The sequence below is a fragment of the Zonotrichia leucophrys genome, chromosome 19 (assembly GCF_028769735.1).
Source record: "Zonotrichia leucophrys gambelii isolate GWCS_2022_RI chromosome 19, RI_Zleu_2.0, whole genome shotgun sequence".
NCBI classification, from domain to species: Eukaryota; Metazoa; Chordata; class Aves; order Passeriformes; family Passerellidae; genus Zonotrichia; species Zonotrichia leucophrys.
Genome location: NC_088188.1, coordinates 10,758,083 through 10,783,525, shown reverse-complemented (window position 1 = coordinate 10,783,525; position 25,443 = coordinate 10,758,083). Strand labels below are relative to the sequence as shown.

At 52.2% G+C, this 25,443-nt stretch overlaps 1 protein-coding gene across 2 annotated transcripts; it reads left to right on the top strand.

The window, feature by feature from the left end:
* Positions 1–1,173: 1,173 nt before the first annotated feature.
* AKAP1 (A-kinase anchoring protein 1) lies at positions 1,174–19,131 on the top strand. 2 transcript variants are annotated; one of them, XM_064729271.1, is made up of 12 exons: positions 1,174–1,293; positions 7,098–7,498; positions 10,587–12,183; positions 13,467–13,600; positions 14,113–14,239; positions 14,485–14,615; positions 14,697–14,874; positions 15,534–15,684; positions 16,326–16,393; positions 17,276–17,349; positions 17,841–17,906; positions 18,034–19,131. In XM_064729271.1, exons 3-12 carry the CDS (start codon positions 10,611–10,613, stop codon positions 18,091–18,093), a joined length of 2,562 nt encoding a protein of 853 aa, XP_064585341.1. In that variant the 5' UTR covers positions 1,174–1,293; positions 7,098–7,498; positions 10,587–10,610; the 3' UTR covers positions 18,094–19,131. The 2 variants fall into 2 exon arrangements, with proteins under 2 accessions (XP_064585341.1, XP_064585340.1); XM_064729270.1 differs by lacking the exon at positions 7,098–7,498.
* Positions 19,132–25,443: the final 6,312 nt, after the last annotated feature.

Below are 25,443 nucleotides of genomic sequence, written 5' to 3'. Positions count from 1 at the left end.
GGCAAATCAGGAACTTTTCACAGAAAAATACTTGGACAAATCAGTGATTTAGGAAGGACAATCCTGCCCATGACTGTGGTTCCTCCAAGTTACTCATTTACACTCTCACATACCCACCGCCTGCTGCAGGCACGTGTCAATAAGAAACGGGCAGGTTTGAAGAGCATTGAATATTTCCCAGTCTCCTCCAAGTGCCCTGTCCAGAGCTGTCCTGGAATCAGCTGTCACACAGCCCACTGAGCGTGGCAGTGCCAGCACTGATCAGCCATGCTGCTCTACTGTGCATCCCCCCAAAACCTCAGAGCTTCCTTGGGACAGAGAAATCAGTCACACACACACACTGAATCTTCTGCAAGGGTGCCAAAAGCCCTGGGGGGAATGTCACAAGTCCCACACAATAACATGGAAAGTCTCTATTAATTCCAACTTGGTGCTGCTGCAGCTGAGCAATAACTTTGCCTGAACACAGATTTGCGTTTCTCATTCTAGTTCAGCCTTGCAGTTCCGATCTATTGCTGTAGCTTCTGGCTAATATTTGCTCACTAATGTGTCACCACCGGCCAAACGTTTGTGTAAAACTCTGTCTAAAGCTCACATTCACCTGTTTGCGTGTGTGGCTGTGTTAGCAGGCGATGAGGTGCTCTGGCTCCGGGGCCGAGCCCGAAGGTGCCCGCACAACGCAGCAGAGGCGGGAGGCGCAGGGTGCTGTAGCGGCCTTGAGCAGCAGTGTCAGCAGCCACTCCCAGCGACTTGTGGAGGTGCCCAAGGCCCGACCGGGGCACCCGGCACAAACCCCGGGGCCAGGAGGGGAGCGGGGCTGCGGGGACCCGCAGGGCTGTGGGAATCAAACTCCTATGAGGGCAGGGGCCGGGAGAGGCCCGGGATGAGGGACATGGCGGGAGTGAGCCGGGCTGGGCCTCGGCGGCCCCACAGGGCCTGTCTGCGCCCGTCCCGCGACTACCACGGGAGAGAGAGGAGGGGAGGAAGGGGGCGCGTCCGGACTCTCCCCGAGCCTCGGCCCCAGGAGCGATCCCGGCCCCGGGAACAATCCCGGCCCGGTCCGACCCCGGCGCCGCCGCGACTCCGCTCCCTCAGGCCACGGGGCGGGGCTGCGCGCGTGCGCGGGGCAGTCTCGCGGGGCGCCGCGCTCTCGCGAGAGGGGCGTGGCGGGGCGGGGCGGTGTCGCTGCATGTCCGAGCCGGGCGGCCCGGCCGGGGCACGTGGGGCGGCACCGGCACCGCTCCGGACCGGGCCCGGCACCGCTCCGGGCTCCGCCGCCGCGCCGGAGCATCCGTAAGTACCGCCCTGGGCCGCCGCCCGCCCGCTGGCGGAGTGGCGGGGCCCGCGGCCGCGGCTGTCAGCGGCGGCGCTGCGGGGCGCGCTGAGGGTGCTCCCGCTCCGCGCTCCCGGCCGTGCCTGCCCCGGTGCCGGCGCACGGGCCGGGGCGGGAGCGCTCCCGCGCCGCCCAAGGTCAGCGCTCCGGCCCCGCCGTGACCGCGGCCGTGGGCTGGGGGCGGCCGTGCCGCAGCGGGCGGGGGCCGTGTGTGTCGGGGTGCGGGGCAGCGAGCGGCCGGTGTGGGCCCCGCGGGGCAGCTCCGTGTCCTGCTCCCGGCATGGGGCGGTGAGGGGCCGGTCCGGGCCCTGCAGGGCAGCTCCGTGTCCTGCTCCCGGCATGGGGCGGTGAGGGGCCGGTCCGGGCCCTGCAGGGCCGCTCCGTGTTCCGCTCCCGGGATGCGGGCCGTTCGGAGCAGCTCCGTGTCCTGCTCCCGGGATGGGGCGGCAGCGGCCTCTCCGGGCCCTGCAGGGCCGCTCCGTGTTCTGCTCGCGGTCCCGGGCGGCAGCGGCCGGGGCGGTTCGCCCGTTCTGAGGGCAGCGCTGCGGCCGGGGCTGCCCGCCCGCCGTGAGGGCCGGCGGTGGCGCGGGCGGTGCGGAGTCGCGGTGAAGATTAAGGCACCTTGTGCTGTCTGGTCTGGCGAGCCTTGCCTGTGTTATGGTAATGGCCGTAAAAAGTGTTATTTGCAAAACTTCTGATGTGCTGTAGTGACTCCTTTTGTTCCGTAAGCCAGCATGGAATACAGGTGGGAGCAGAGGAATTAAATTATATTGCTACTGAGGAAGTGATGTTTGTAGTCTTGCTTTCCTGGGAGAATCCTTGTTTGCTCTCTCTTTTTCTTCTTCCCCCTAATTGAAGCAAGGGAGATCTAAGTAACTCCTGCTCCAGAAATGGTCAACTTGATCTGTGCCTGGCTGAGTTCTTTACTGCAGTCCAGTAATTCCGTGAGGCAATGACCGCAGAATGGACAGGGATCTCAGCAAGGGCATCCTCTTCGTGGATGTTATCCATAGCAGCAGGAAATGGCACCAAAAGCTGCGTTTGGCTGCAGCCCACCTGTTGGGCAAGGCCAGGGGCTGTGGGATGGCAGAAGTCGGGCCTTCCCGTGTTGCCGGGGTTGTGCTGCACCTGCCGAGCGTTATCGGGCCCTGTGGACTTTGTCTCAGTGAAAGGAATTGGCTGGTGCTGCGGAAGGTGTAGCGCTGGTGTAACGTTGAGGCTGTGAATGATCTACCGAGCACGTGGAGCGGGGAGTGCAGCACGGCTCCCCGGGAACCCAGGAACGGGGCTCTCCCTCCTCGGGAGCGCTGGGCCAGAGCTGCCAGAGCAGCTCAACAGAGCTGGCTCCTCTGCTGGGATCGCTGTGTGACCCACTTCGGGTCAATTAACCTCCTCATTCTTTAATGAGCTGCTTGTGTAAGGGCGAAGGGCTGTGCAGGCACCTGCTGACCTGCTGTACCTGTCACCTGGTGAAGGGCCTGTGATTCTGGAAAAGGGCAGCACAGCCTCACTGTGTCTCGTTCTGGTGTGCTTGCATGTGCTGCACAGTGCAAATGACCCGGAGGAAATGACAGCTCTCAAGTAAGTGAGGAGAGAGAAGTCTGTAGGGCTTGAGCAGTGCTTGAAGTAGGATGGAATCCACTGGAATCCATTCATGCCTTGATTTCACCTGACAGTCCTTCAGCTTCTGCTTAAGTTTCATTGAGCTCTTGAAGGACTTTTAAAAGCTCTCAGGGGGTTTATGCAGGTCAGTCTCTCACTGCAGTTGTAGCAGTATCTTCTGCAACAGGCTGTTTGCTCTCAGACGTGAAGCTAATGATGTGTTGGGGCTGCAGGGTCTGTGTGGATGGCGCTGCGGGAGCTCAGTTGTTGTGTGTTAGCAGCTGTTTTGTACTCGGGAGTGCGCTCCTTATTCAGCCTTGGCTTAGAAACCCATCCAAGGAACCAGATTCCTTCTTAAAGAATGCTGGAGATGCTTTGAGATCCTAATACTGGAAATTATGGACTGCCTAGGAAGCCTTGGCTTTAACCTAGACACTCCACAACGCCTGAAATGGGGGAGGAGGAATTCCCTCGCTGCCCAGGGTGTGAGGCGACAGGACCTGCGGCTGGGATCCACCACGATTTGTCTGTTCCCAAAGGCGCAGATTCTGTGGAGTTAACTGTGACAGGAGTTTGCTGCAGGAGTGCAGCCAGAGCTCTCCGAGCCAGCAGCAGTTGGATTTGTGATGGCTGAGACTCTCTCTTCACTTTGAAAACATTGCAGGCTGGCTGCAGGGGGATTGGAGAGCAAGTGCACTTCTGCAGGAGCAGTTATCTGAAGAGCATAATGCTTTTAAAGCAACATAGCCCACTTATCTGTGCCTCTCCTTGTTCATGTGCACTTAACTCATGTGAAAAAACGATTTAAGGTATTTCTAGCGTCCAGGGAGCCTGTAATAGGATTGGGGCTGATATCCCAGTTGCCCCTAGCAACATCTAGAGCTAATAAAAAGCATTAATTGCAGCATTAATTACTTATAATTGTTTCATGTTTCAGATCTAATGATTAGCCTTTTTTAAATCCTGATTTCTAACTGCAGTGCTTCTGTGGAGCTCTTAATGCAAATGGCTGGTTAGACTTCATGAAATGATGATTAAGTTCAGGCAGCCACACTCAGATATTCAGAAAAAGCTATTTTATTCTTCAGGTGTTTAATATTTCCTGGAAATTGAAGCTGTTGCAGTTGTTTCTCATGGGGATTGCTAGAAGGGGAGATATTTGCATGTCCCAAACTTCTTTTTCAGGTGTTCTGTCTTCAGCTGCTTCACTGTACATTTTTTTTATTGTCCACTCTGTGGATTCTGGTCCTGCATTTTGTCAGCTGGAAGCTAACTGGATTTTTGGGTCCTGTACATTACTACTAGCAGAGATGAATATTCCATAAAAGACCATTTAAAATAATTCTTGAGCAAACAAATCACTGCTGCAGACCTGTCCTGGTCGGGGTTGCTTTTGACCTCTGCTGCCACCTGGCACTGAGGATGAGAAACTTGCCATGTGCTGTGCCTGATTTTTGACTCTGGGTATAAATAGCAGCAGTTCCTGGCAAAAGTTCATGATTTTCATGTGCCTCTGGTATCAGAGGCCTTAGGTTTGCTTGAGGATGAACCTGGGAATGGAGAGCTTTGAGATCTGTGTGGTGAGGCTGGCGTGTGCTGTGCCGCTCCTCATGGCCTTTGTTCATACAGGTGTCTTCCTGCTCCTTCCCGTGAGTGGCTCTCAGTGGAGCCTTTGCTGTTCCCTCCCAGCACGGGTGAATACAGGCCATCTCCTCACTGATTGCTGCCCTTCCTCTCTGAGTGCTTCTGCAGTTTCTCCTCCAGCCCAGCCTTGGCCACAAGGCTGCCAACCAGCCTGCAGTGCTTTTTGCTCTCTGCCTAGGCCCAGTGCAGCTCTTGTTTTGGGAAGCTGTTTGTCAAGGTCTCGTGGTGTGCCCAGCAAACATCCCGTGAGCAGAGCTGCTGCTGCTCCCCAGATACCTGGGGACCTGTTTGGTCTCTGCTGCTCCTGGCTCTTGCAGCCCTATCAGTGTGTTTGCTGGAAACCTCCCCGTCCTGTCTCCTTGAAAATTCCAGCTTGTTTTTGTCTCCTGTGCAGAGTGTATTGGAAGCCCTTGGTTAGTTTAGTCTGTGTTCTGTGGAAATTGATAGAGATGCCAGCCATCTGACTCAGGTGGCTGCTTTTAAATCTTCATTTATAAGCTGTGCATGTAGTGGCCACTACACTGTGTTACCCATAGCAAGGGCTGCGTTGGCTTCCTTACGTAGAAGCAAACACGAAAGGCTGATTATTGGATGTGTTTATTCTGAAACTCTGGAAAATAATTTGTTCTGTTCTCCAGCCTGAGTGAAAATGCAGAGAGAATGAAAGATAAAACTTTTCCCAGATGCAGACCTTTGTAATGTGTTGATAGGTTATAAAGAGAATAACAGCTGCTTTACCTGTGCTGTGGGGGTACAGGTAGAGTTATGCAGAAGTAGTTTTTGGTGCTTGCTGAAGTATCTGAAAGACTTTTCTGGGAAAGTGGAGAAAAAGCTCTCTGCAGTAGAGGATTCACAGGGAGACACTAACTTGGGTGAGGAAACTATAAATAATGAAACAACTGGAGCAGGGAGGTAATAAGATATCAAGAGCAGTATGGAGCTCAATAACCTAATAGGATTAATGTTAATTACAAACTGTTCATTCCTGCAGAGCAGGAGCACTCAAGGCCATGCCTGAGTCCATGAGAGCAATGCTGAGGGTTGGTGTTTGTGTCCTTGTGAGCTGCTTAATTCCCAAAACATGTATTAAAAAACCCTACAGGTTGGCCCAGCTGATTCTTTTATTGTAAAGCTCTGAGTGTGGAAATAAATAGGAGTGTTCTGAGTCCTGCATTGGTGCAAAGGCTGCTGCAGGAGCTGTGCTGGGCCAGGGCTGGGCTGCTGAGTGGGGGAGAGCACAGAACCAACAATCAGTGTGGCAGCTCCAGCTGAGGGGGACTGAGCTCTTGTAGGAACAGCATTGATGCTGATTACACTGAGAGCAGTTTTTATCTCAGAGATAAAAGACAGCCTGGTGTTAATGGTGTTTCTTGTTCCAGAGCACTAGTTTAATTCTACATCAACCAGCTTTTTCGGCCTTTTACTTAAGTTGCAATTTATCCTTCTGCAAATAGGAGACTGCTGGTTCTTAAATATTCCAAGGTTGTGGAGCGGCTTCAGTGGTGGTTTCATTCAGAGAGGAGCCTGTTCCTTGGGCTCATAGCCCATGTTTACTGGGCTGTGAAAAGGTGGTGCTGCTTAAGGGCTATCTCTTGCTGTTCTAGTCTTTCAGTGCTACTGTTTGAAGCAGAAATTGCTGCACAGCACTTGCCTTTAATTAGTTAAGTACAGAGAGACTTCCCTGTTGGCTTCTTTTAAACCAAGTGCCACCCAGTTTGAGATCTTGCTGGCCTGGCTCCTGCCTGTCTCTGGGTGTTGGTAGCTCCTGAGTCACGCAGTCTGAGCTCCTGGCTCTGGGTGCTCTTGGGTTTGGTGGGGGCACTCCAGGCTGGCTGCCCAGAGGGCTGGGGAGGCTGTGGAATCTGGTGGCCCAGGGACACCCTGGTGATGCAAGGGCTGGCAGGCTGCTGTGGCTTCACAGCTCCCTCCTGTAAGCTCAGGCCAGGGCTGCTGCTGACCTGCATGGGAGGAAACCCCCTGTGCCCTGCAGCTGGAACAGCTGGGAGCAGTGCTGCAGCAGGGCTGGCAGGAGGGCCCTCTGGTGTGGATGTTCTGCCTCCTGCATCTTGTGTGAAGCACAAAGAAGCTGCAGTTAGATAATGCAGTGCCACGTGCCAGTTCAGCTTTCGATGAAAATATGCCTCATGCCAAGGGTGGGTTATGTAAGTCCTTACGTCTGTCTCAGTGCAGCAATTTTTCTTATTTTAATCTTAACAGTAGGGCCCCCAGTTCCTTAGGTTTTTGTTAACTCCTGTTCTTATGCCTCCTATAAGGCAGAGCATGTGCTACCAGTTATTTTTAGCATGGAAAAATTTAAGAGCCCACGTGGTCCCATTTAGTTTGAACCATGCCAGCCTGTCCAGTTCTCTTTCACCCAGATAGTATTTATTTCCCAAGTGCTGCTTCACTAACTGCAGGGTTTGTCAGGAGGCATCCTGGCCTTGCTGTTGAAGCTGCATTTCCAATTTGCTCTGTGATCCTTTAGGACGGGCTTTAATTCCAGCCTTGATTTCCACAGCTTTCAGGGTTTGGAAGCCTCTCAAGTGCAGGGCAGAGGGAATCGGAGGAGCCAGGACCGGCTGAGGGCACGTCCCTGCAGAGCATGGGGGCTCAGGCACTTGGGAGTCATCCTGGCCTCTCTCCTGGTGGAGACTCGAACCAGCTCGCCTTCAGAACGGACCTCCTTGTGTGTAGGAAGCCCTGAGATTCTGAGCAAGTGCTTGCTGAACTCCTCTCGGACCTGGAGAATGAATTATCTGGCGTCCCCGGGAGCCTCGTGCTGCGAACGTTTCTGACCTTATAAGGCTGTGAGTGCTGAGGGCTCTGTGTCCTGGCCAGGAGACAAGGTGGCTTAGAACTGCTCTGGGACCCTAATGTAAACGAGTAGAGTAAATTGGCTGTCCTTGACTTTTTTCTCAGGTAGGTAATATGTGCATTCTTTCTTGTCCTCATCTCCTTGCTCTTTACCAGCAGTTTTCCATAAATCAAGTCGGGACACAGACTTGGAGAGCTGATGGAGCCCTCCTCTCCCCTTGGTGCCTTGATCCCATCCTGACATGTAGAGGGAATTATTTAGCAGTTTGGAGAAGTCTCATGGCCCAGCTGCAGCTCTCCAGCCCATGATAGGTGTGACATTTAGGCCGGATTCCCGGCGTGCCAGAGGGAAGGGGAAGTGGCTGGTGCTGGGCTGAGCGCATACAGTGCATGAGCTCTGCACTATTTATGGTGCAGGGCTGTTGGGGCCCTGCCTCTTGGGAATGGTGCTGGAGATGCAGTGTTTTCTGGGGGCTCTGGCTCCTGCAGGCTGCTCCTCTCCTGTCCGGAGCTGCTGCATTTCCCAGCTGGCTCCTCCTGCCCGGAGAGGGAGGGTGCAGGCCCTGCTGGGCCAGGCTCCCTCCCTCTTGGCACTGCTTGAGGGCATGTGATTTGACAAGTTGCCATTTGCTGTCCTGCTGCTGGCAGGAAAATCCCAGGCTTTCTTCCCCCAGTGTGTTAAAATGATCCCATTGCCACTGCAGTCCTGAGCTGGCTGTCAGATTGGCAGCGGGGGGATGGCTTGGTTGCTGTGGGACAGGTTGGGCAGTGGCTTTGGGGCAGAAGTGGACAAGGAGCAGTGTCCCAGCCCTTGGGATGAGCAGTTTGATCCGCTGTGACCAGCACGGCAAGATCTGCCCGAGCCTCCTGCCAGGTCTGTGTGAGGGGATGTTTGTTGGTGTTGAGCTGTTTCCCGGCCGACCCAGCACTCCGGGATGGCTGCTGGCATCTCGTGCACAGCCACTGCCTTTCAGCCTGCTCTAACTGATGGCAGGATGTGGCATTCCCATTTCACATGATCCTGGTAGTGATGCAGCTCTGGCTTTAATAAGAAATCAAAAACATGAAATCAAATGAGCATTGCAAGGAGCCATCAGCTAATCCAGCAGTCCCCACTCATCCAGGTATCATAGAGGAGTGAAGATCTGTGTCCTAAATGATGATAATGTTCAGAATGACTCACAGAACTGTTTTGTCTGCCAGACTTCAGGACAGGCTTGTCCCTCTGGGGCATCCTGCAACCGTCTCCCTGTGCTGCAGAGCTGCGTGGGGCTATGGTTTGGACAGTTGGTGCAACTTAGTAGGGAATCAGATAATAATAGGGCTGTCTGTTTAATTGGGAATGCTTGCTGGGAATGGACTTATGTGAACTACTTTAATTTTGGTTTGTAGTGTGCCTGAGAGACAGCTTGTAGGGTAGTTCTGCATTAATTACAACAACTTGGGCACGCAGCAGATGAGCGCTCACAGCTCACAATGTGCCATTGTTCTGGGCAGCATAAAGGGGAACCTTTTGTCTTGGGGATGTAGAGGCTTCACCCTTTCCATTTGCCAGCTTCCAAACACAGAACAGCCACAGTATTGCATAGGTTTGTTGGGTTTTTAATTCTAAGATCCCAGACGTTGCCATTAACAGAGGGCTCACCCTCAGCAGTGCTCCCTGACTGCCTACAACCGGCTGGGAGTAACTGGGATTGAGTTACTTCGTAGTTACTTAGTTTATTTAATCAGATACAAATGTCTGGTGGACTTGCAAGTCTCTGTGCAGAACAACATAAATGCCTTATTTGTGATGTACTGGGAATATTACTGAACTTAAATCATCTCTGCTGCTGACCTTTAATTTGGGATTGAACAAGCAATTTTCTAGTCCCTGCCTTTGCCACGCTTTCATTCATTTGTGTGCCTCAGTGTCTGGGCCCTGCAGGAAGCAAGGCAGAGTCTGAGCTAGTGTGGGTGAAGTTGTGTGGATCCTCCTGTGGAATGGAGAGTGTGGCTGGAGGAGGTGAGAAATCTGGGGTGAATATGAGATTATCTGAGACTCTGACACTGGGTTTGAGCCCGAGGGAGGCATGGTTTTGTCGCTCAGCTAGAATGTCATCAGCTCCTTGTGGAGATTGTGGCCTGAAGGAGTGTTGCACTGGGAGCTGTGGCTGGGGTGTTAGTCCTGATAACAGAAGGGGTTTTTTGGTTGAGACTCACTGGGGCCGACTGCCTTGGTTGTCCTCTCTTGTCGTAGAAATATTATGCTTCTAAAGAGGAGCCAGATAATGCTCTTTTCCAGTGGGTGGCTCCCATTTCTAAGATTTTGCTATCTCCTGAAAACAATCTTTATTTTTGTTCCTTGCTGGCAAGAGTCTTGAGGGCTGTTTGGATTAAAGCCTGTCTGTGTAAGCACCCTCAGACACGTGGTGTTTTGCTTTAATTCCTGTGCAGTGAAAATATAAACTGCAAGTGCTTTGCAGCAAGGCTGTTTGGGATGTGGTAACAGTTTAGCTGTGCATTCCTGTTGCAGACATTCCTTAAGGAAAAGGGAAGGCATGGCAGCCCTGCCCCATGTGACTCAGGTGAGGCTTGCCAGTGAAGGAGCATGACTGGCTGTCCGGGTGGGAAGGAGGTCACAGGCCCTGCAGAGGAAAAGGGAGAGCTGTCAGCTTTCAAGTCAGGGGAGTGGCAGCTGTCAGTGTAGTGAGTTTGGATGTAGAATAAACTTTGGAGCTGCATTCCTAATGCTTGGTAGGAGTGTGTGTTGTCAGAGTCCAGAGCCCTCGGGAATGGGGTGCTGCCTTTCAAGGGAGAGCTGGGAAGCCCTGCTGTGTGCCAAGCCCCCGCCATGGAATGCTGTGGTCCCCTGGGCTGGGAGCCCAGCCTGGTGCTGGAGGAACCTGCTGTGCTGGAGGCTGTCCTGGGGGCAGGACTGAGCTGTGGAGGTGTGAGGCAGAGGAGGCAAGGGGAAATTAAGTGCAGAGGTGAGGAGGGGTGAAATCATTGAATATAATGATGAGACATGTCCAGATATCCCTAATCTTGGGTAAAGATCTTGTTCTGCGGAGTGCTGGTAGAGCAGAGATGTGAATTTCTGGAGCAGCTGGAAAACAAGCCTGACCATGCTAATAGCAGCACCTCAGGGCACTTATGGGACCTCCTGCCACCTTCCCTGGGACTATTTTAATGCTATTTCTGTTTCTCCTAGGTGTAACTGCTGAAGCCCTGTAAGATGGCTTTACGCTTCCGCAATTTCGTCCCGTATGCCATTCCCGGAGTGCTGGCGCTTCTTGGCTGCTGGTGGATCTATTCCTGGAGAAAAAAGCACTCAGGCTATTGCAACAAACAAGCAATAGCCATTGCAAGGGAGAAGCAGGAGGAAGTATCAGAGAGTGATGCACGTCCCAAGGCAGAAGCATGTGTCCCTCGGAGAGTGCCTCTGTTGTCAGAAGAGGAGTGCCTGGAGCAGCCAGCCCCCAGCTCCCTGCTGCCTGTGGGGCTGACGATGCCCTCTCCCCTGCACCCAGCTCATGAGGGGCCAGAGCTCTCACGGGACCCCCCAGACCTGCCAGCCACAGCAGCTGGGCCCAGCCCCAAGGACGACAGCGAGCAGCTGGAATCGGTAGGATCTGGAGAGGGAAGCGGTGTCCCTGCTCGTGCCTCACTCCCTGTGCTGGCTGGGAGCTCAGAGTGTGACCAGAGTGTGGCACTGGGGCAAGGCTCGGGGACAAACCAAGGGCAGCAGCCACCCCTGACACAGGAGTCTTTGGGAGTCACGGAGGACACCAGCAACACGGAGCAGTCGGATGAGTCTTCGTTTAAGCCCCCTAAGGAAAAGCAGATGCCAGGAATTGTGCAGTCAGCTCCTGGCTCTGTGACAGCCTGTTGCTTGGGATTGGAGAAAGAAGCCGGTGCCCCACAAGCCTTTCTGAATGAAGCTGAAGTATCAGGTCACGAGGATTCTGCAGTGAGCATGTTACCAGGGAGTTTGGAGTCTACCTGTCCAAAGCAGTCCAGGGAAGAAGAGATGTCCGAGTCAATCACTGGTACTGTACCAGTGTGTCAGAAGGACACACAGCCAAAAGGAGATGAGTTGGAAAGAGAGAAGATTGGAGGAGTGAGTTTGGACAAGGAAGTTGAGAAAATTGAGCAGGTAGCAATACAGATAATTTCCAAGGTCATTTTGGCAGCAACTGAGGAAGTGCTGTCAGGGTCTGCAGGCGATGCATCCCCTTGGCTCTGCCAGGCCCGCCGGGCTGAGGCTCCTCTGGGGATGGAGAGTGTTGCTGCCTCTGCTCAGGTGCCTGTGGAGGGAGCCACAGCAGCTGATGAGGGTGTGGCTGCAGGGGAGCACGGTCAGGGTGTGACAGATTGTTCATCACACGGCTGTTGGGCCAGCCCTGTTCAGGGGAGCACAGAGGACTGTCAGGTGAAGAGCTGCGTGTGCAGGGAGTCCCAAGGAGTTGGTCGGACTCATGTGGAGAACTCTCTGGAAAAGTCACCTTTGTCCATGGAGGACTCTGGGTATGGCACACACACACCTGGAGGTGGGATGAGTGTGGAGGAGCTCCTGCAGAGCACAGTGCTGTCTGTCACATCAGAGCAGCACTCGGACTCACTGAGCACAGCGTCAGCCCCAGACACGTCTGCTGAGCAGAGCTTGGTACCAAGGGAGACCCCCTCTGCTGCGGGGCTGCCCGAGGGCAGCACGGTGCCCTACAGCAATGGGATCCCGAAAGAGGATGGGCCAGACCTGAGTCAGGAGTGTGGCAGTGCTCCAGGCACAGATGGAGATCACTCAGAAGGTAAGGGACTGCAAAATCCTCCTGCAGAAAATGTAGTGAACAAGCGTTGCTGGGGAGCACCTTGCAGGTGTGAGACCTCATTCCAGTGGTTTCTGGTGACCTCCGGGGCCCCCTGGGTGCTTACCCCTGTTTGTGGGCTGCTGCTGACAGGAAGGTGAGGCAGGTTCTGAGGTGCTGCTGGAGGAGCCAGAGCAGAGCTCTGATGAATTCTGATAGAATCAGCTGGTTGCAGAGCAATTACCCTGAAGCCTTTTTGTTTGCAGGGGCAGGTGCATGCCAAGAAATCCCAACAGGGATTCAATATTCATGGAGTTCCCCCATCTGTCTGTGCTGCTTTTCCCTTGTAGATGCTGGATGATGTGTGCCTGGCACAGTACATGCAAAGCTGTCTGAGCAAACATTAGCCTGTGTGACCTTGGGGAGGGATGTTAAAATCCTTTGTAGGACCCTGTGGTGCCAACAGCCCTTAATGACAGGGGATGTCTCTAGTAATTGCTACAAAGCAGTTGGAACGCTGCTTGTTGCAAGACATGGGGGTTGAGTTTGCCAGCAATGAAGGATTGAACCCACGGAATGTTTTCACTAGTGAGAGTAAGCCAGGAGGAGAAGGTATTGCCTTGTTGTGAGTGCTGGTGTGACAAGAAGCTCCAGGAGTGAGTTGTGGAGCCTGGTGGCACTGAGACACTGAGGTGGGGAGAGGGGAATGCAGCAGGTAAAGCTGATAAGGTGGCAGTGTTGGACAACAGGTCACCCAGCTGACCTTCACGTCCAGGCTGAGAGACTTAAATCTTCCCTTTGCCTACAAAGCCGATGCCAACAGCTGCACCCTTGGCCTTTCTCAGCCTCTGTGCTGTGTTACCCATTAAGATGTGGCAAATGTGAAGCAGCTCTTGGGTTCATTTTTCTCTTTGGTCTCACTGCATGGTCTGAATACTTGCAAGCAAGTGAAGATCTTCATGTTTCTGCTTGTTAATGGGAGGAAGGACCAAGCTCGTGTTACACTGGCTGTATCAGAGATCTGGGCAGGAGGAGGCTCTTGGAGTTTGTCCCTTTCCCAGGCAGAAGTGTTCCTGGTATCAGCTGATGGTTTAGGAGCAAAATGCACTTCAGCTCTTGCACCTTGTTTCTTCAAATATAGGGCAAATTTGGGCAAAAGGCAGCCCCCTACCATGTCTCACAGTGGGCACGCCTGGCACTGGGATCACTCTGCAGCCCTTCCCTTTGGGGTGGCAATGTAACTGTGGGTCTTGGGGGCTGTCTGAATGCTTGTGTCTGTCTCATAGGTTCAGATGTAAATAGTGTGGATTTTGTGGACAGTGGCAGTGCCATGAGGAAGACGGTGGCTCGCCAGAACGCGAAGCTGGAAGGAGGATCCAGCAAGCCAGACTTCGTTATCTGGGAAATCGAGGTCCCAAAGGTAACCAGCTGCTGGCCTGCTCAGCATCCTGTCCTCCACAGCCACCTCCTGGTCCTCCTGGTCTGCTGCTGGCTCTGTGCCATCCCAGGGAGATCAGCAGCCAGTCCAGGACAGCTGGAGCATTCTGCTCCCGTTAGGACTCGCAGGGGTGAGGAGCCAGTGCACAGCTGTAAACATGCAGCACTCCAGGGCTACGCCCAGGGGAATGGTGCTGGTTAAACTTGTTATTGCCCATTATCTTCCATCCAGCCTGGAAGTCCAGTGCTTTGAAAGCATCCGGGAGGCTTTGAGGGTGCACAGGTATTCAGAACAGGGGATTATCAAAATGAACTGTGCTTACTGGTCTGAGCTCATCCCAGACCCCCGAGCTCTGCACTGGTCCAGCACTGCCTTGTGTTTATTCTGCCTGTCATGGGGGAACTGAGGATGTGGGTGATGTAAGCCAGAGAGAGCAGAGATGTTTGATCTGTGTTTCCCTTCCTGACTGTTGCTTTCTTTTCCCTTTCCTGAAGGAATTGGTTGGCCGCTTGATTGGCAAACAGGGGAGGTTTATGAGCTACCTGAGACAAGCGTCTGGTGCCAAGATTTATGTCTCAACACTACCTTATTTCCGTGACTCCCAAGTCTGTCACATCGAAGGTGAGTGGAATATGTCTCTATTCATGGTCTATTGGGGGACTTAATTAGATGAGCAAGGAATTTAAATGGATTTAGTGGCTTCTGAGTCCAGTGCTTTTCAAAACTCCTCTGGGCTACCTGTTAAAATTTACACTGTTGAGGTAGTGCAGGAGGATCCTGGCAGTTGTATTTCTTCAAGTGACAGGACTGGAGGTGTCCTCAGCATGCCCATGCTAGAGATTTCCCACGGGATTCTTGTCTTCCAGGGACCTCTCAGCAAGTGGAGAAAGTCCTGAGCCTAATTGGCAAGAAGTTCAAAGAGCTGTGTCTCACCAACATCTACACCCTCCCTCCGCCGATGCCGATGCCACTTCACTCCCTGCTCGTGTCCGCCTGGGTGAGTCCCTGCTCTGGCAGTGCTGGGGCTGGAGCTTGCATTGCCAGCAGCACTCACGACAGTTTTTCCTCCCCGTGGCAGCTGTTCCTCCCCGATGGAGTCACTGTGGAGGTGGTGGTGGCACACCAGGTGGACGCAGGGCACATGTTCCTGCAGCAGCACACGCACCCCACGTTCCACGTGCTGCGCAGCCTCGACCAGCAGATGTTCGCCTGCTACTCCCAGCCCGAAATCCCAACCCTGCCCACTCCAGTAGAAGGCAAGTCATGGATGCTCACACGTTGTTCTGTTGAGAAAGTTCTGGGCTCCTGTGCAAACCTGTTGTCCCCGAGTCAGGCATGGGAAGGTCTCAGTGGATGAGGATGTGATAGCTCACGTGTCATCTCATCTTTAAGCTGCTGCCAGAGTACAGATGTTGCTCTGCTCTCCCTTACCCTGCTCATCCCTGGAGTACCTCCCTAGCCACGTAGCTGCATGTTGAAATTCAAAGTGAGATCAAGCCTGTCTCAGCTTATTTCCAGTCAACCTGGCATCTGGGGTATTTCTGCTGGCAGAGTGTGGATCTGCTCCCTCACCTTCATAGTGTCACTGTGTCCATGTCTGCACCTGCTGTGAAGGGTGCATCACATGGAAAGGGGTTGTGTATTCCTGTGTGGAGACAGGAAGGGAACTGGGTACCTGGGCAGAGCAGCTTGGTTGTGGCAGACAGAGCTGAGAGTAAAACCCACCAGTCCTTTGTCTCAGCTGCAGGCCTGGTGTGCTGGGGCTGTGGGGGATGTTGGAGGAAGATGGAAGCAGCCTAAGAAATGCTGTTGGTTCTCCATAGATAAATGAGCAGCACTGCTCATGGCTGAAGTACTGATTTTTGGAAATCCACTTATCCTGAGCCTTTCTTCTCTGCACTCTGGTGTTTTGCAGTTGGCATTATCTGTGCAGCTCCAGGCCTGGATGGGGCATGGCTCCGGGCTCAAGTCATCAGCTACTTCGAGGAGACCGATGAGGTGGAGCTCAAATACGTGGACTATGGAGGATATGATAAAGTGAAGGTTGACACACTCAGGCAAATCAGGTCTGTAGATCCTCTCCCATGGCCTGAGGCCATGTCTGCCTCAAATCCTAATCACAGGACTCTGTACAGTTTGAATTCTTAAAGGTTTTTCACAGCTGAGGTGGGAAATGGTGGAAAGGTTCAGCTCAGCAATGAGTGTGGGCTCTTGGGAGCGCAGCAAGAGCCTGCAAGGCTTTTTTGAAGGGAGGGGAGAGGAAATGGCAGCTTCTGCCACTTCAGTGTGGAAGCTGAGGAAAAGGATGCCTTCAGGAGACCTTGAAGTGTAATTGATTGAGCCAGGAATGAGCTCCTGATTCTCTGTGCTCCAGCCCCTCTGTCTGGGACAGCTGTGTTGGATCAGGGGTTTCTTACACAGGCCCATTAAATACTTGATTGTGCCCCAGAGCTGGCAGACAGGCAGCACAGCCTCCCTGGTGGAAGTGGGTTTTGCTTAGAGCCTGATCCAGCTTGGCATGTTAATCAGACAATTTATTGCTGCTCTTAGATTGCTGGGAGAATTGACTGATTTGTATTTTTTTGGTTTGACTGTCATTAATTTAAAACTGAATTCCTGTAAGACCAATTTGATTAATCAATGTCACATTGAAGAATGTAGGAGTGATTTAAAGCCCTGTTCTTACTCTGATCCTCTTTTCTTTAAGGTCTGATTTTTTAACACTACCTTTCCAAGGAGCAGAAGTTTTACTTGACAATGTGGTGCCGCTTCCAGGTAAATGGAGCTCTTGATGTACTGTTGGCCCTTCTCCTGCAGGTTTCCATGGATGCCAGATGTGTCCAAGCCATGATTCTGTCTAAACCTTCCACCTCCTATTGCCAGTGCAGCCTCTGATGTGACAAGAGGAAGGACTGGAAAAATTGTATTGTATTCTTCTAAATGTGCTAGCATGGCATAACCTGTCAGAATCCAGGGGAAAGATGATAAATGTTCACGCTTTTTCCTGCTTGGAGGAGACATTGAATTACTGTCCTAAGCAGCAAGTTGGCAGGACTGGCAGGGTGTAGGTGCAGTAGCTGTAACTGCTCTAATTCTTCTGTCATAGAGCTGCTGTAAATGCAAACTTAGTTTTTAATCTGCACACAGATACCTGACATTTTCCTCCTGAAATGACTGATTTGTAGAGTTCTGTGTTCAAACTCCAAGCCTGCAAGCACTGGGAGAATGTCAGTCACTGCCTGGAAACACTTTGGTTTGCTTTTTTTGTCCTTGGCTCTGCTCAGGTGCTGGGCACCTGTGGTACTGACACTTTGGGTTCCCAGTGCCAGGGGTCAGCAAAGCCCTGAGGGACCTGAGCTTGGTTTATCGAGGATCAAAATGACAATGGCAGCTCCAAGGTGCTGCAGAAATGTACTTTGCTGTCTTTAAAGCCTCCTGATTCATCAGCTACTTGTTTACATGATTGTGGCTGGTGGCTGCAGGAAGCTCTTCATCCTTTCCTTTCCCTGCAGAACCAACAGCCCCAGGGATGGGATCAGCAGGCTGTGAGGGATCTCTGTCTCTAGGAGGACAGAGAACATTAGCTCAGTAGTCCTTTCTGGCCTGGAAAGTCTGTGCAGGACCTCATGGGTTTGCTCTGCTCTGCTTTCCCCACAGATGAGGATCACTTTTCCCCGGAAGCCGACGCTGCTGTCAGTGAGATGACCAGAGGTGCTGTCCTCGTGGCACAGGTACAGCCCCTGTCTGGAGAAGCCTTGCTGCTGGTGCCACTGCTGGTGTCCTCTGCCCTGCACTGTGTGTTACATAAACCCACAGCCAGAGCCTGGCTCCTGGCAAGTGCTGGGGCTGGGAACTCCCATCAGCACTGCCTGGAACTGGAGGGGATGAGTGTTCCCTCTTGTTTGTGGTGCAGGCAGGGGGAAGGGAACCTGGATATGGTTACAGAGCACAGCAGGGCCTGGTGTCCAGCAGGTCTGGGGTCCCCTGGGTGTGCACTGCTTTGCCAGTCCTCCCTGGTTTTGCACCATGGACATGTGGCATCTGGCTGCAGCTGGCCAGAGGCAGCACAGTCTGGTGACGTCCCAGAGACTTGCAGGCAGCACCTGCTTGCAGTCCAGAAGTGCTCACCTCTTCTGAAGTGCTTCTGGTAGTGGCTGTGGCTGTCCATGTGAGGGACTTTGTACCAGAATTGCTGCACACTCATGTTTTTCTGTGTTTCCAGGTCACAAATTATGACAGTGTCACAGGGCTGCCACTGATACAGCTGTGGAACTTGATGGGAGATGAGGTGGGTATATGCTGAAAACTCTTTAATCATAAACCTTTTATTGTTGATTAGGAATTTTCAGAACCACTGTTTGTTGCTGTGGCTTGTTCACTTATCTACTCTTTGGGTTTTTTCCCCCTCCCTTTAGGTGGTGTCAATAAACAGGACTCTGGTGGAAAGAGGGTTTGCTCGGTGGCTCGACTACTAGCAATGTCCTAGATGCCTTGACTACTCTTTCTGCAGAGAAAAAACAAAAGACAAAATCTTGTTTTGCACTGTTACAATTCGGTTTGGCAACTTCCCCCGAGGAGACCCGCTCACACCTGCCTGCGGAGTTTTGTGGTCCATTGAAACACGTTTTGCTCAACTGTTACCATTTCACTAGAACAGATACCTCATCTCCTGGAAGGGGGTGTTCAAAGCCATAATGACAGATACTGTAGCTTTAAAGCAAAAAGTCCTCCCTGGCCTCTGCTCAAATTTTAAATGGAAAAGATGTCAAAGCCTTGGGGGTGGCAGGAGGCAAAGCCCCCAGAACGATAACCGCGCTTTGGTTCCGGCTGTGTCGCGCCCCGCGAACTCGGTGTCCGCTTTCCCCAAAAGTTACATCGGTTGTCCTCTTTTTAACAGGCCCTGCCTATGAAATTAATGAATGTTATTAAGGAATTTAATGTTCAGTTATGGATTTTTCTGTATTGTGCCAGTAACCTGCACAAACAGCATCCATCTTGTGTCTTCCTTGCGCCAGGAGGTGGAGGAGTTGTGTTCCTGTGTCTCACTGCAATCATGGATTTTAGGCTTGATCTGCTCTCCCTGCAGGGGCTTGGAGTGCAGGATGTTACCACTACAATTTTTGCTCTGAAATGTCATGTATTTAAAGAAAAGAAACTGCTTGCCAAGCCCAATTGTAGTTTATATTTTTCTAGCCGTGCAAGTCTGTAAATATATATTAAAAAAAATCATTGTAATATTTTGTACAAGAAAAACACTGGAAACAAAGGGAACTTTACAGAAACTTTTTCACACCAAAATGTCCTATATAGGTAGAACTGGTATGGAGTTCATTAGGGTAGCCAAATTATTTGGAGCATCTGAATGTTGGGAGTGTTTCAGCTCTGCTGTATGAGGATTAGTGTCCCCTTAGGTTGCTGTCTGGTTGAAATTGTGATCGCTGCATCCTTTGCTATGTTGCTGTACAGATCTGTTTAAAAAAAAAAAAAGTAACAACTTGGCATTACTCTTGCAGTGGTGTTCTCTCTCAATTTTTTTTGTTGCTCCTTTTTAGATTTCTATTACGTATTTAAAATTTTGCTCAAGTAATTTAAGCTGACTTAATGCTCTTAAAGACATGCCCTCTAATGTGTATCATTTTAGATATGGATTGAGCTGGGATTTATTGCTGGCAGAGAAGACACTTGCCAGAAATTGTTGATGTAGTCAGTCCTCAGAAGCTGCTTCAGGTGATTCAAGGATGTGCTCACATCCTGTGAGCTGACATGCCAGGGCATGGCACATTTGAACAGTGGCCTACAGCAGCCTTTAGCCCAATCCCCTGTGCTAGGGAATGGTTATATCCTTTCTTGGAGTTCTCTCCTAGTCGATGCTTTGATTTGATGTTCATGTTTGCAGTAACATCCAAGGAAAACTAAATTGGGTAACTCAGATCTATAAAAAATATATCCTTTTGGAATGTTTCTTTCCATTTCAATTAAAGCTCGAATTTTAAGCCGTCTTAGTGAAACTGTGATGACTTAAGAGCCTTCCTTTCCTGCCTCCATTAGAGCAGCCCTGGGCTCCTTGCTCTGCACCCATGGGGTGACTGTGTCACTGCTTATTGTTCATGGCAAAGTTTGACTTGTCTGAATGTTGGTGTTTTCTCTTCTTTGAGAGGTGTCAGAGTCAGGACTCTGCAGCAGGGATGGGGAGCTCTGCCAGCACCAGCTCCGTGTTTTCCTCTGGCTCTGCACTGTGGAAGAACATCCTGTTCCTATTTGTGTTGAGAGCTGCCTGGTTTTTAAACTGCAGTAAAATAGAACATTGCAGGGGGAGAGGAACTGAAATAAGGAGGTGTTGGCAGGTAACAGATACACAGCTCTTTCTTCTTTAAAATCACAACTCTCCGCCTATACAGGAGCATAAATACGGGGGCCATTTTAGGTTTGGGTTTTGTTTTGTATTATGGATAAAAGTGAGTGGATGTGCTGAGCTGGGGAAGGTTGTAGTTGAATATGGACTGCTTGGAAAAGGCACAAGTCCAGAAAGGCCTAGGGAGGTTGTGGCAGTGGTGCTTGGTGCCCTGTCAGACCTGGGGATGAGCTGTGCTGGGTTTGGAGCAGGTCCTGCTGCTCATAAATCCAGCAGTGGCCCCCAAGCAGCTCTGTAATCCTTGGCTCAGGCCTGAAGCTGAGCACAGGCCCACGGAGCTGAGCTGTCCCATGGGTGCTCTGACTGAAGCCCTTCAAAGGGGCTTTTCCCTTTGGAAAGTGGTAATTTTATTAGGGTGAAATGAATGAGGTCTCAGGAGCTGCCTCATTCATACGCTCCTGGAGAGCTTCCACGGGCTGCACAGCACATCCAGCACTCCCTGCCAAGCAGCCCCTGCGTGCCCAGATCCCCTCTCCAGGCTCATCCATGGAGCAGAGGAGCTTCCTAGGAGGCCTCCTTGTGGCTGCTGGCCCTCGTCCTCCTGCCTGGGCTGGAGGATCAGGAGCCCATCCCTTCCTGCCAGAGCCTCTGCTGTGCCAGGGCTGGTTTCCCTCTGGCACACGGGTTTGAGGGCTCCTCAGGGAGGAGGAGGGCAGAGTTTCTGGAGCAGCTGGAGGGTAAGGAAACCCCAGTCTGACACAAGGAGCAGCTCAGCTCCTCCCCTCCCAGAGCCACAGGTGCAGCCCAGAGCCAGGCTCAGCACATCCCTGGTGCTTCACTGGCAGAGGTTTTATTCCCTGAAAAGAAAGGAAATTGAGGTGCAAGCTGTATTATCTCTTCCATTCTACTGCATCACACAGATCCATGGGGTCCCAGCTCGGGGCTGTCCCTGGGAAGCCAACATGTAGGAGACTGCTGAGCAAGAATTAGAAAACGTGTCTTGCCTTTAGTTCGTTGCCTCAGGGGCTGTGTTTTGGCTTCAGTCACCTCTGCTTCCTTCCCCACCCCGTTAAAAAAACAAAAAAAGGAAAGCCAGCAATGCTAGAGGAAAAAATCTGTCTGCATTGGGCAACAGGGGTGAGGATGGCAGCTGGAGGAGGACTTGGGGCTCTTTGCCAGAGGAAGTGTCAGAGCAGGAGTGGGTCCCAGCTCCTCAGCACTGCTGAGCCTGGTGTCTCACACAGCCCGTGCTTCATAGAGGAGCTCCCCTCTGAGGTGCTGCAAGGGCATTTGAGGCCATTTGTCCTCCTGACCTTCACAGCTCCCCGTGGCAGTGTGTCCCACAACTTAATTACCTGTGAGTGGGAAAAGTGCTTCCTGTTTCTTTTCTAAATTGCCTCAAAGCCTCCCCGGCTCATCCGTCATGCCAGTGCCCAGGAAGGTGAGTAATGGCCCTGCCCCCAGCTCACAGCCTCCTCTCCTGCCCTGCCTCAGGCTGAAGCTGCTGAGCTTTGCTCCACAGCCTGGAGCAGGGGTTGCTGAGCTCCCCGCAGACCCTGAGCCCTGCAGAGCCTTTGCTGAGTGAACACCTGCTGCAAGCTTTCCTCCTTTTGCTGAATCAAGTCTGTAAAGCTGCTGCACACGCCCAGCCGTGAGTATTGGTGTCTGAAAGCAGGTTTGGATGTTTCTTACAACGCTCTCAGTCCTTGTGGAAAGCAGGGGAAGGCAATGGGAGTTGTGCTGCAGCTGTCACTACACCAAGGTTTTAACCTCCCCCTGGGAAGAGGGATCAGAGGGACTCTGGGTTGTGCACTTCATGTCCCAGCTTCAAAACCCTGCGTGTTGCCTGGGGGATGTTACTCTTTTTTTGTGCCCTGACTCTGCAGTTTGGATTCAAGTACACTGAAGAGACATTTCATACTGTTTCAAGTGAGGTGCCCTCATTTCTGGATAGCAGCACTCTCACAGTAATCCCTGGCTCTGGGCTTCTCTGATGTCTGTTGTTCTCCAAGTGCACCTGAAGCACTTCTCTGGCCCTCAAGTACTGTTCTTGTTGGCAGCCATGAGTGGCAGCATGAGCATCTCCTGCTTCTGTCACATCCCCTGAGCTCTGCCTGGTGCAGGGACATTCCCTGGCTGCTCCACCATCTCCCAGTGTGGCTGCTGGGGCATCCAGCCTCCTGTTCTCCCCAGCTTTCCTGTCCCCAGGGTGGGGAGATGCTCAGGAGGGATTCCTGGGAACCCAGCCCTAAGGGAGATGCTTGTTCTTCACTGGACAAGTTGTTTTGTCAGAGCAGGAAGAAATGTTTGGCTGCCCTGTCAAGCCTGTAGCTCTAATTCTGACATGGACAGCTGCTTTTTTGTGGCACAAACCAGTGTTACACACTGTGAGGGGTGGCAGGGTGAACTGCTGCGGGTGCCCAGCCCTGTCTGGGGACAGAAAGGCACCGCGCATGATGAGGAAAGAGTGGTAGTGGAGAAAAGTTGGTTTGCTGTTTTTGTATCTGCCCTGTCCCCCTCACACCCGCACCCCCGCCATGCATCCATCCATGTATCCATGCATCCATCCCTCCCTGCCCCGCTCAGAGCGCGGCCGGCTCGCTGCCGTGCACAGGCAGCAGCAGATGGCACTCGAGCACCGGCCCAGCCCCGCCGAGCGGCGCTCGCAGTCCTTGAGGGGAGATGGATCATGCCAGCTGTGCACTGCGTCTATAGGACCGCGATTTACATGCCTGGGGTGTTCCTCTGTGCTCGCAGGTCCAGATTGTATCTCTGCTTGTGCAGGTTTGTCCTTACACTGTGTCTGGATGTGAGATGATAAAGGGAGAGTGTTACTTTTCACTCACAGAGACAGACCCCTAATTTGCTTGGATGTGTTTTGTGGTCGTGGCGTGCCTTTCCCTCAGAGCTGCCTCAGTACACAGAAACAAGGTTATTTTTTCCTCAAATAAGATCATTTTGTCCCTCCAGCCAAAATTAAGTGAGCTTGTTGTCCTCCCACTGAAAATGGACTTGCAAGTGCAGGAAGTGAGAAGCAAAGTTCAGCATGATTGTTACAGAGGCAGCAGTCAGAGAGGTGTGAATGAGTCAGGGAAAGTGTTCCAGTTGAGATGGTCACAGTGTGCGGGGATGCAGAGGGCTCCCCTGGGAGTCCCAGCACTGCTGCTGCTCCTGGCAGAGCTGTCACATCCCAGGGCTGGCTGTCTGCAGGGACAGCTGAGCTTCCAAGCACACAAGCCCTGACCCCAGATTCAGACCATGCTCGTTCTCCTCTGGACCCCGGGGCACTTGCCAGTGGCAGCTGAGATGGCACAAGCCCCCAGAGGTGCCCGTGTCAGGCTCTGTTTGCCCAGGTTTTGCCCTTGAACAGGGCAGGATGCTCAGGGTGGGTTTGCACAGGAATGGGGAGGAAGCGCTTCCCCCTGCATCTGCTGAGCACCCCAGCCCCAGGCCGAGTGTGCTGGACCCCACTATTGAAAATGGGGGGGAAAGCACTTGTGAGCCCCCAGCTCTCCCATGTGTGAGAGCCATACAAATCCAGGGCTTTGTCAGCAGCTTGACCTCTCGGGCAGCGTTCTGGCTCTGCAGTGAAGAGGTGCCCTCGTTCTTCCCCTTGCCTGACTCCTCTGTAATGGAAGGGCTAAATGCTCATTACTTTTTCTGTAGCCTTTTCCACTTGCCAATCAAACGTGTCTGCTTGGGGTTTGTTTTGTTTCCGTGTTGCTGGGGCTGTGCAGGACGCTCCATCTCGCTGTAATTATGGTTCCATCATTGTCTTGGCACAGAAACATCTGCTGTCTCCCTGCGATCTCCACTTCCCTGTTTCTTTGGAGAATTTCGCGGGTCCCGATGACCTTCTATTTTCCACGGCATCTCAGTGTACGCAGCTGTTCCTCTTGCGTTCCTCTGTCTCCCCATCTACCTCTTTTTTTCCTATCAGCATCTCCAATGCATTTGGAATTTCAGCTCATCTGCTTATCAAATCAATATCTCGCTGTCGCCTCTGCGCCGCGGCCGCTGGGAATGCAGCGCTGGCCCCCCACTGCTGGGCTCCTTCCCTCTGAGCACAGACATCCCAGCTCAATTCCCCTCATTTCCCCATTCCCCAGCTTAAAGTCCATTTTCTCAGGCTTTTTATTTTGATTGTGTTGTGCCCTTTGGCTGTCTGGGTCTGAGGCCCATCAGTGCTGCAGCGACGTGCTGTGGGATGGATGGATGGATGGATGGATGGATGGATGGATGGATGGATGGTGTTGCCACTCAAGGTGATGCCACTGCTGGTTTCTAATGACAAACTGAGCAAAGCTGGAGTGTGTGAGGAGAGGAGCTGTGCTGGGGCAGTGAAGAGACTGGAAAATACAGGCTCAGCTGCTGATTTTGTGTGACCTTGTTGAAAGAGCGTGGGGTTCATGAGAGTGATGAACAGAGATACTTCAGGTTTTATTCTGTTCTGGCACCTTTTATTATTAGGACTTTTATTCATATACCTATTCTCTTAAAAATATTAATTAAAAAATCAGTCCTATAGCTGCTGCAAAATGACTAATAAAACACTGGGATATGACAGGACCTTAAATCTCTGCTTTGTTCTCTGTCTGAAAAGTACGTATCCTAATTCTCCACCTTCTCTTCTGTCTCACCTGCCTGCATGGCAGGACCCCAGCCTGGCACAGGGCACTCCATGAGACTGCAGCAAAATTAATCCTGAAAATATTAAAGGCACATGGATTTTTTGTTATTTTAGTCCCCTTCAACCTATGGTCTGTGTACATCTGAACTAAGAATATCCCATTCCTGAAAGGTTTTCCAGAAGTTTGGCACCTGGGAGGTGTGACAGAGGAGTGGGGAGCAGGTAGGGAACCGGTGGAGGTAAGGAATAACCTCATAGATGGATGGAAATAACACCATGTTTGCATCACAGCTTTTCCTCTTTCAGGGCTGTGTTTATGCAGAGCTGGGTTTTATACAGATCTGCATTTCATGTGGGTGCTTGTACCTAAGTAGGGCTGTGAAATCATGGATTAAGGGTTCTAGTCATCCAAAAGGAGGGATGTGGCAGTTGGAGTGGATAATGACTCCCTGATTGGGGAGGAGAAATGCTCCCATGGAGATGGGAAGCAGCAGGTTTGGTGAGGACTCAGCTCTGGATCCTCACCCAGGCAGAGCTGTCAGAGCATCACCAACAGCAATTCCTGTTCCCTGGGGGCAAGGCCAGGGCACCTTTCCCTGGGCTTTTGCCCCTGTACAGGGACAGGTGCCCAGGAAGGCACAGCAGCAGCCTGGCTCCAGCACGGGGCTCAGGTGTTGGGCCAAATGGGGATCTGGAATGGGCCAAATCAGAGCAAACTGAGTGGGAATTGCATAGGGAATAAGTGTTAGGGGGAATAATCTGCATCACTTAATGCTCCAACAACTCTGAAATAATTGGCTGTTTCCTGGGCATATCCAGAAGAGCTAAAGTGTTCTCCCTGTT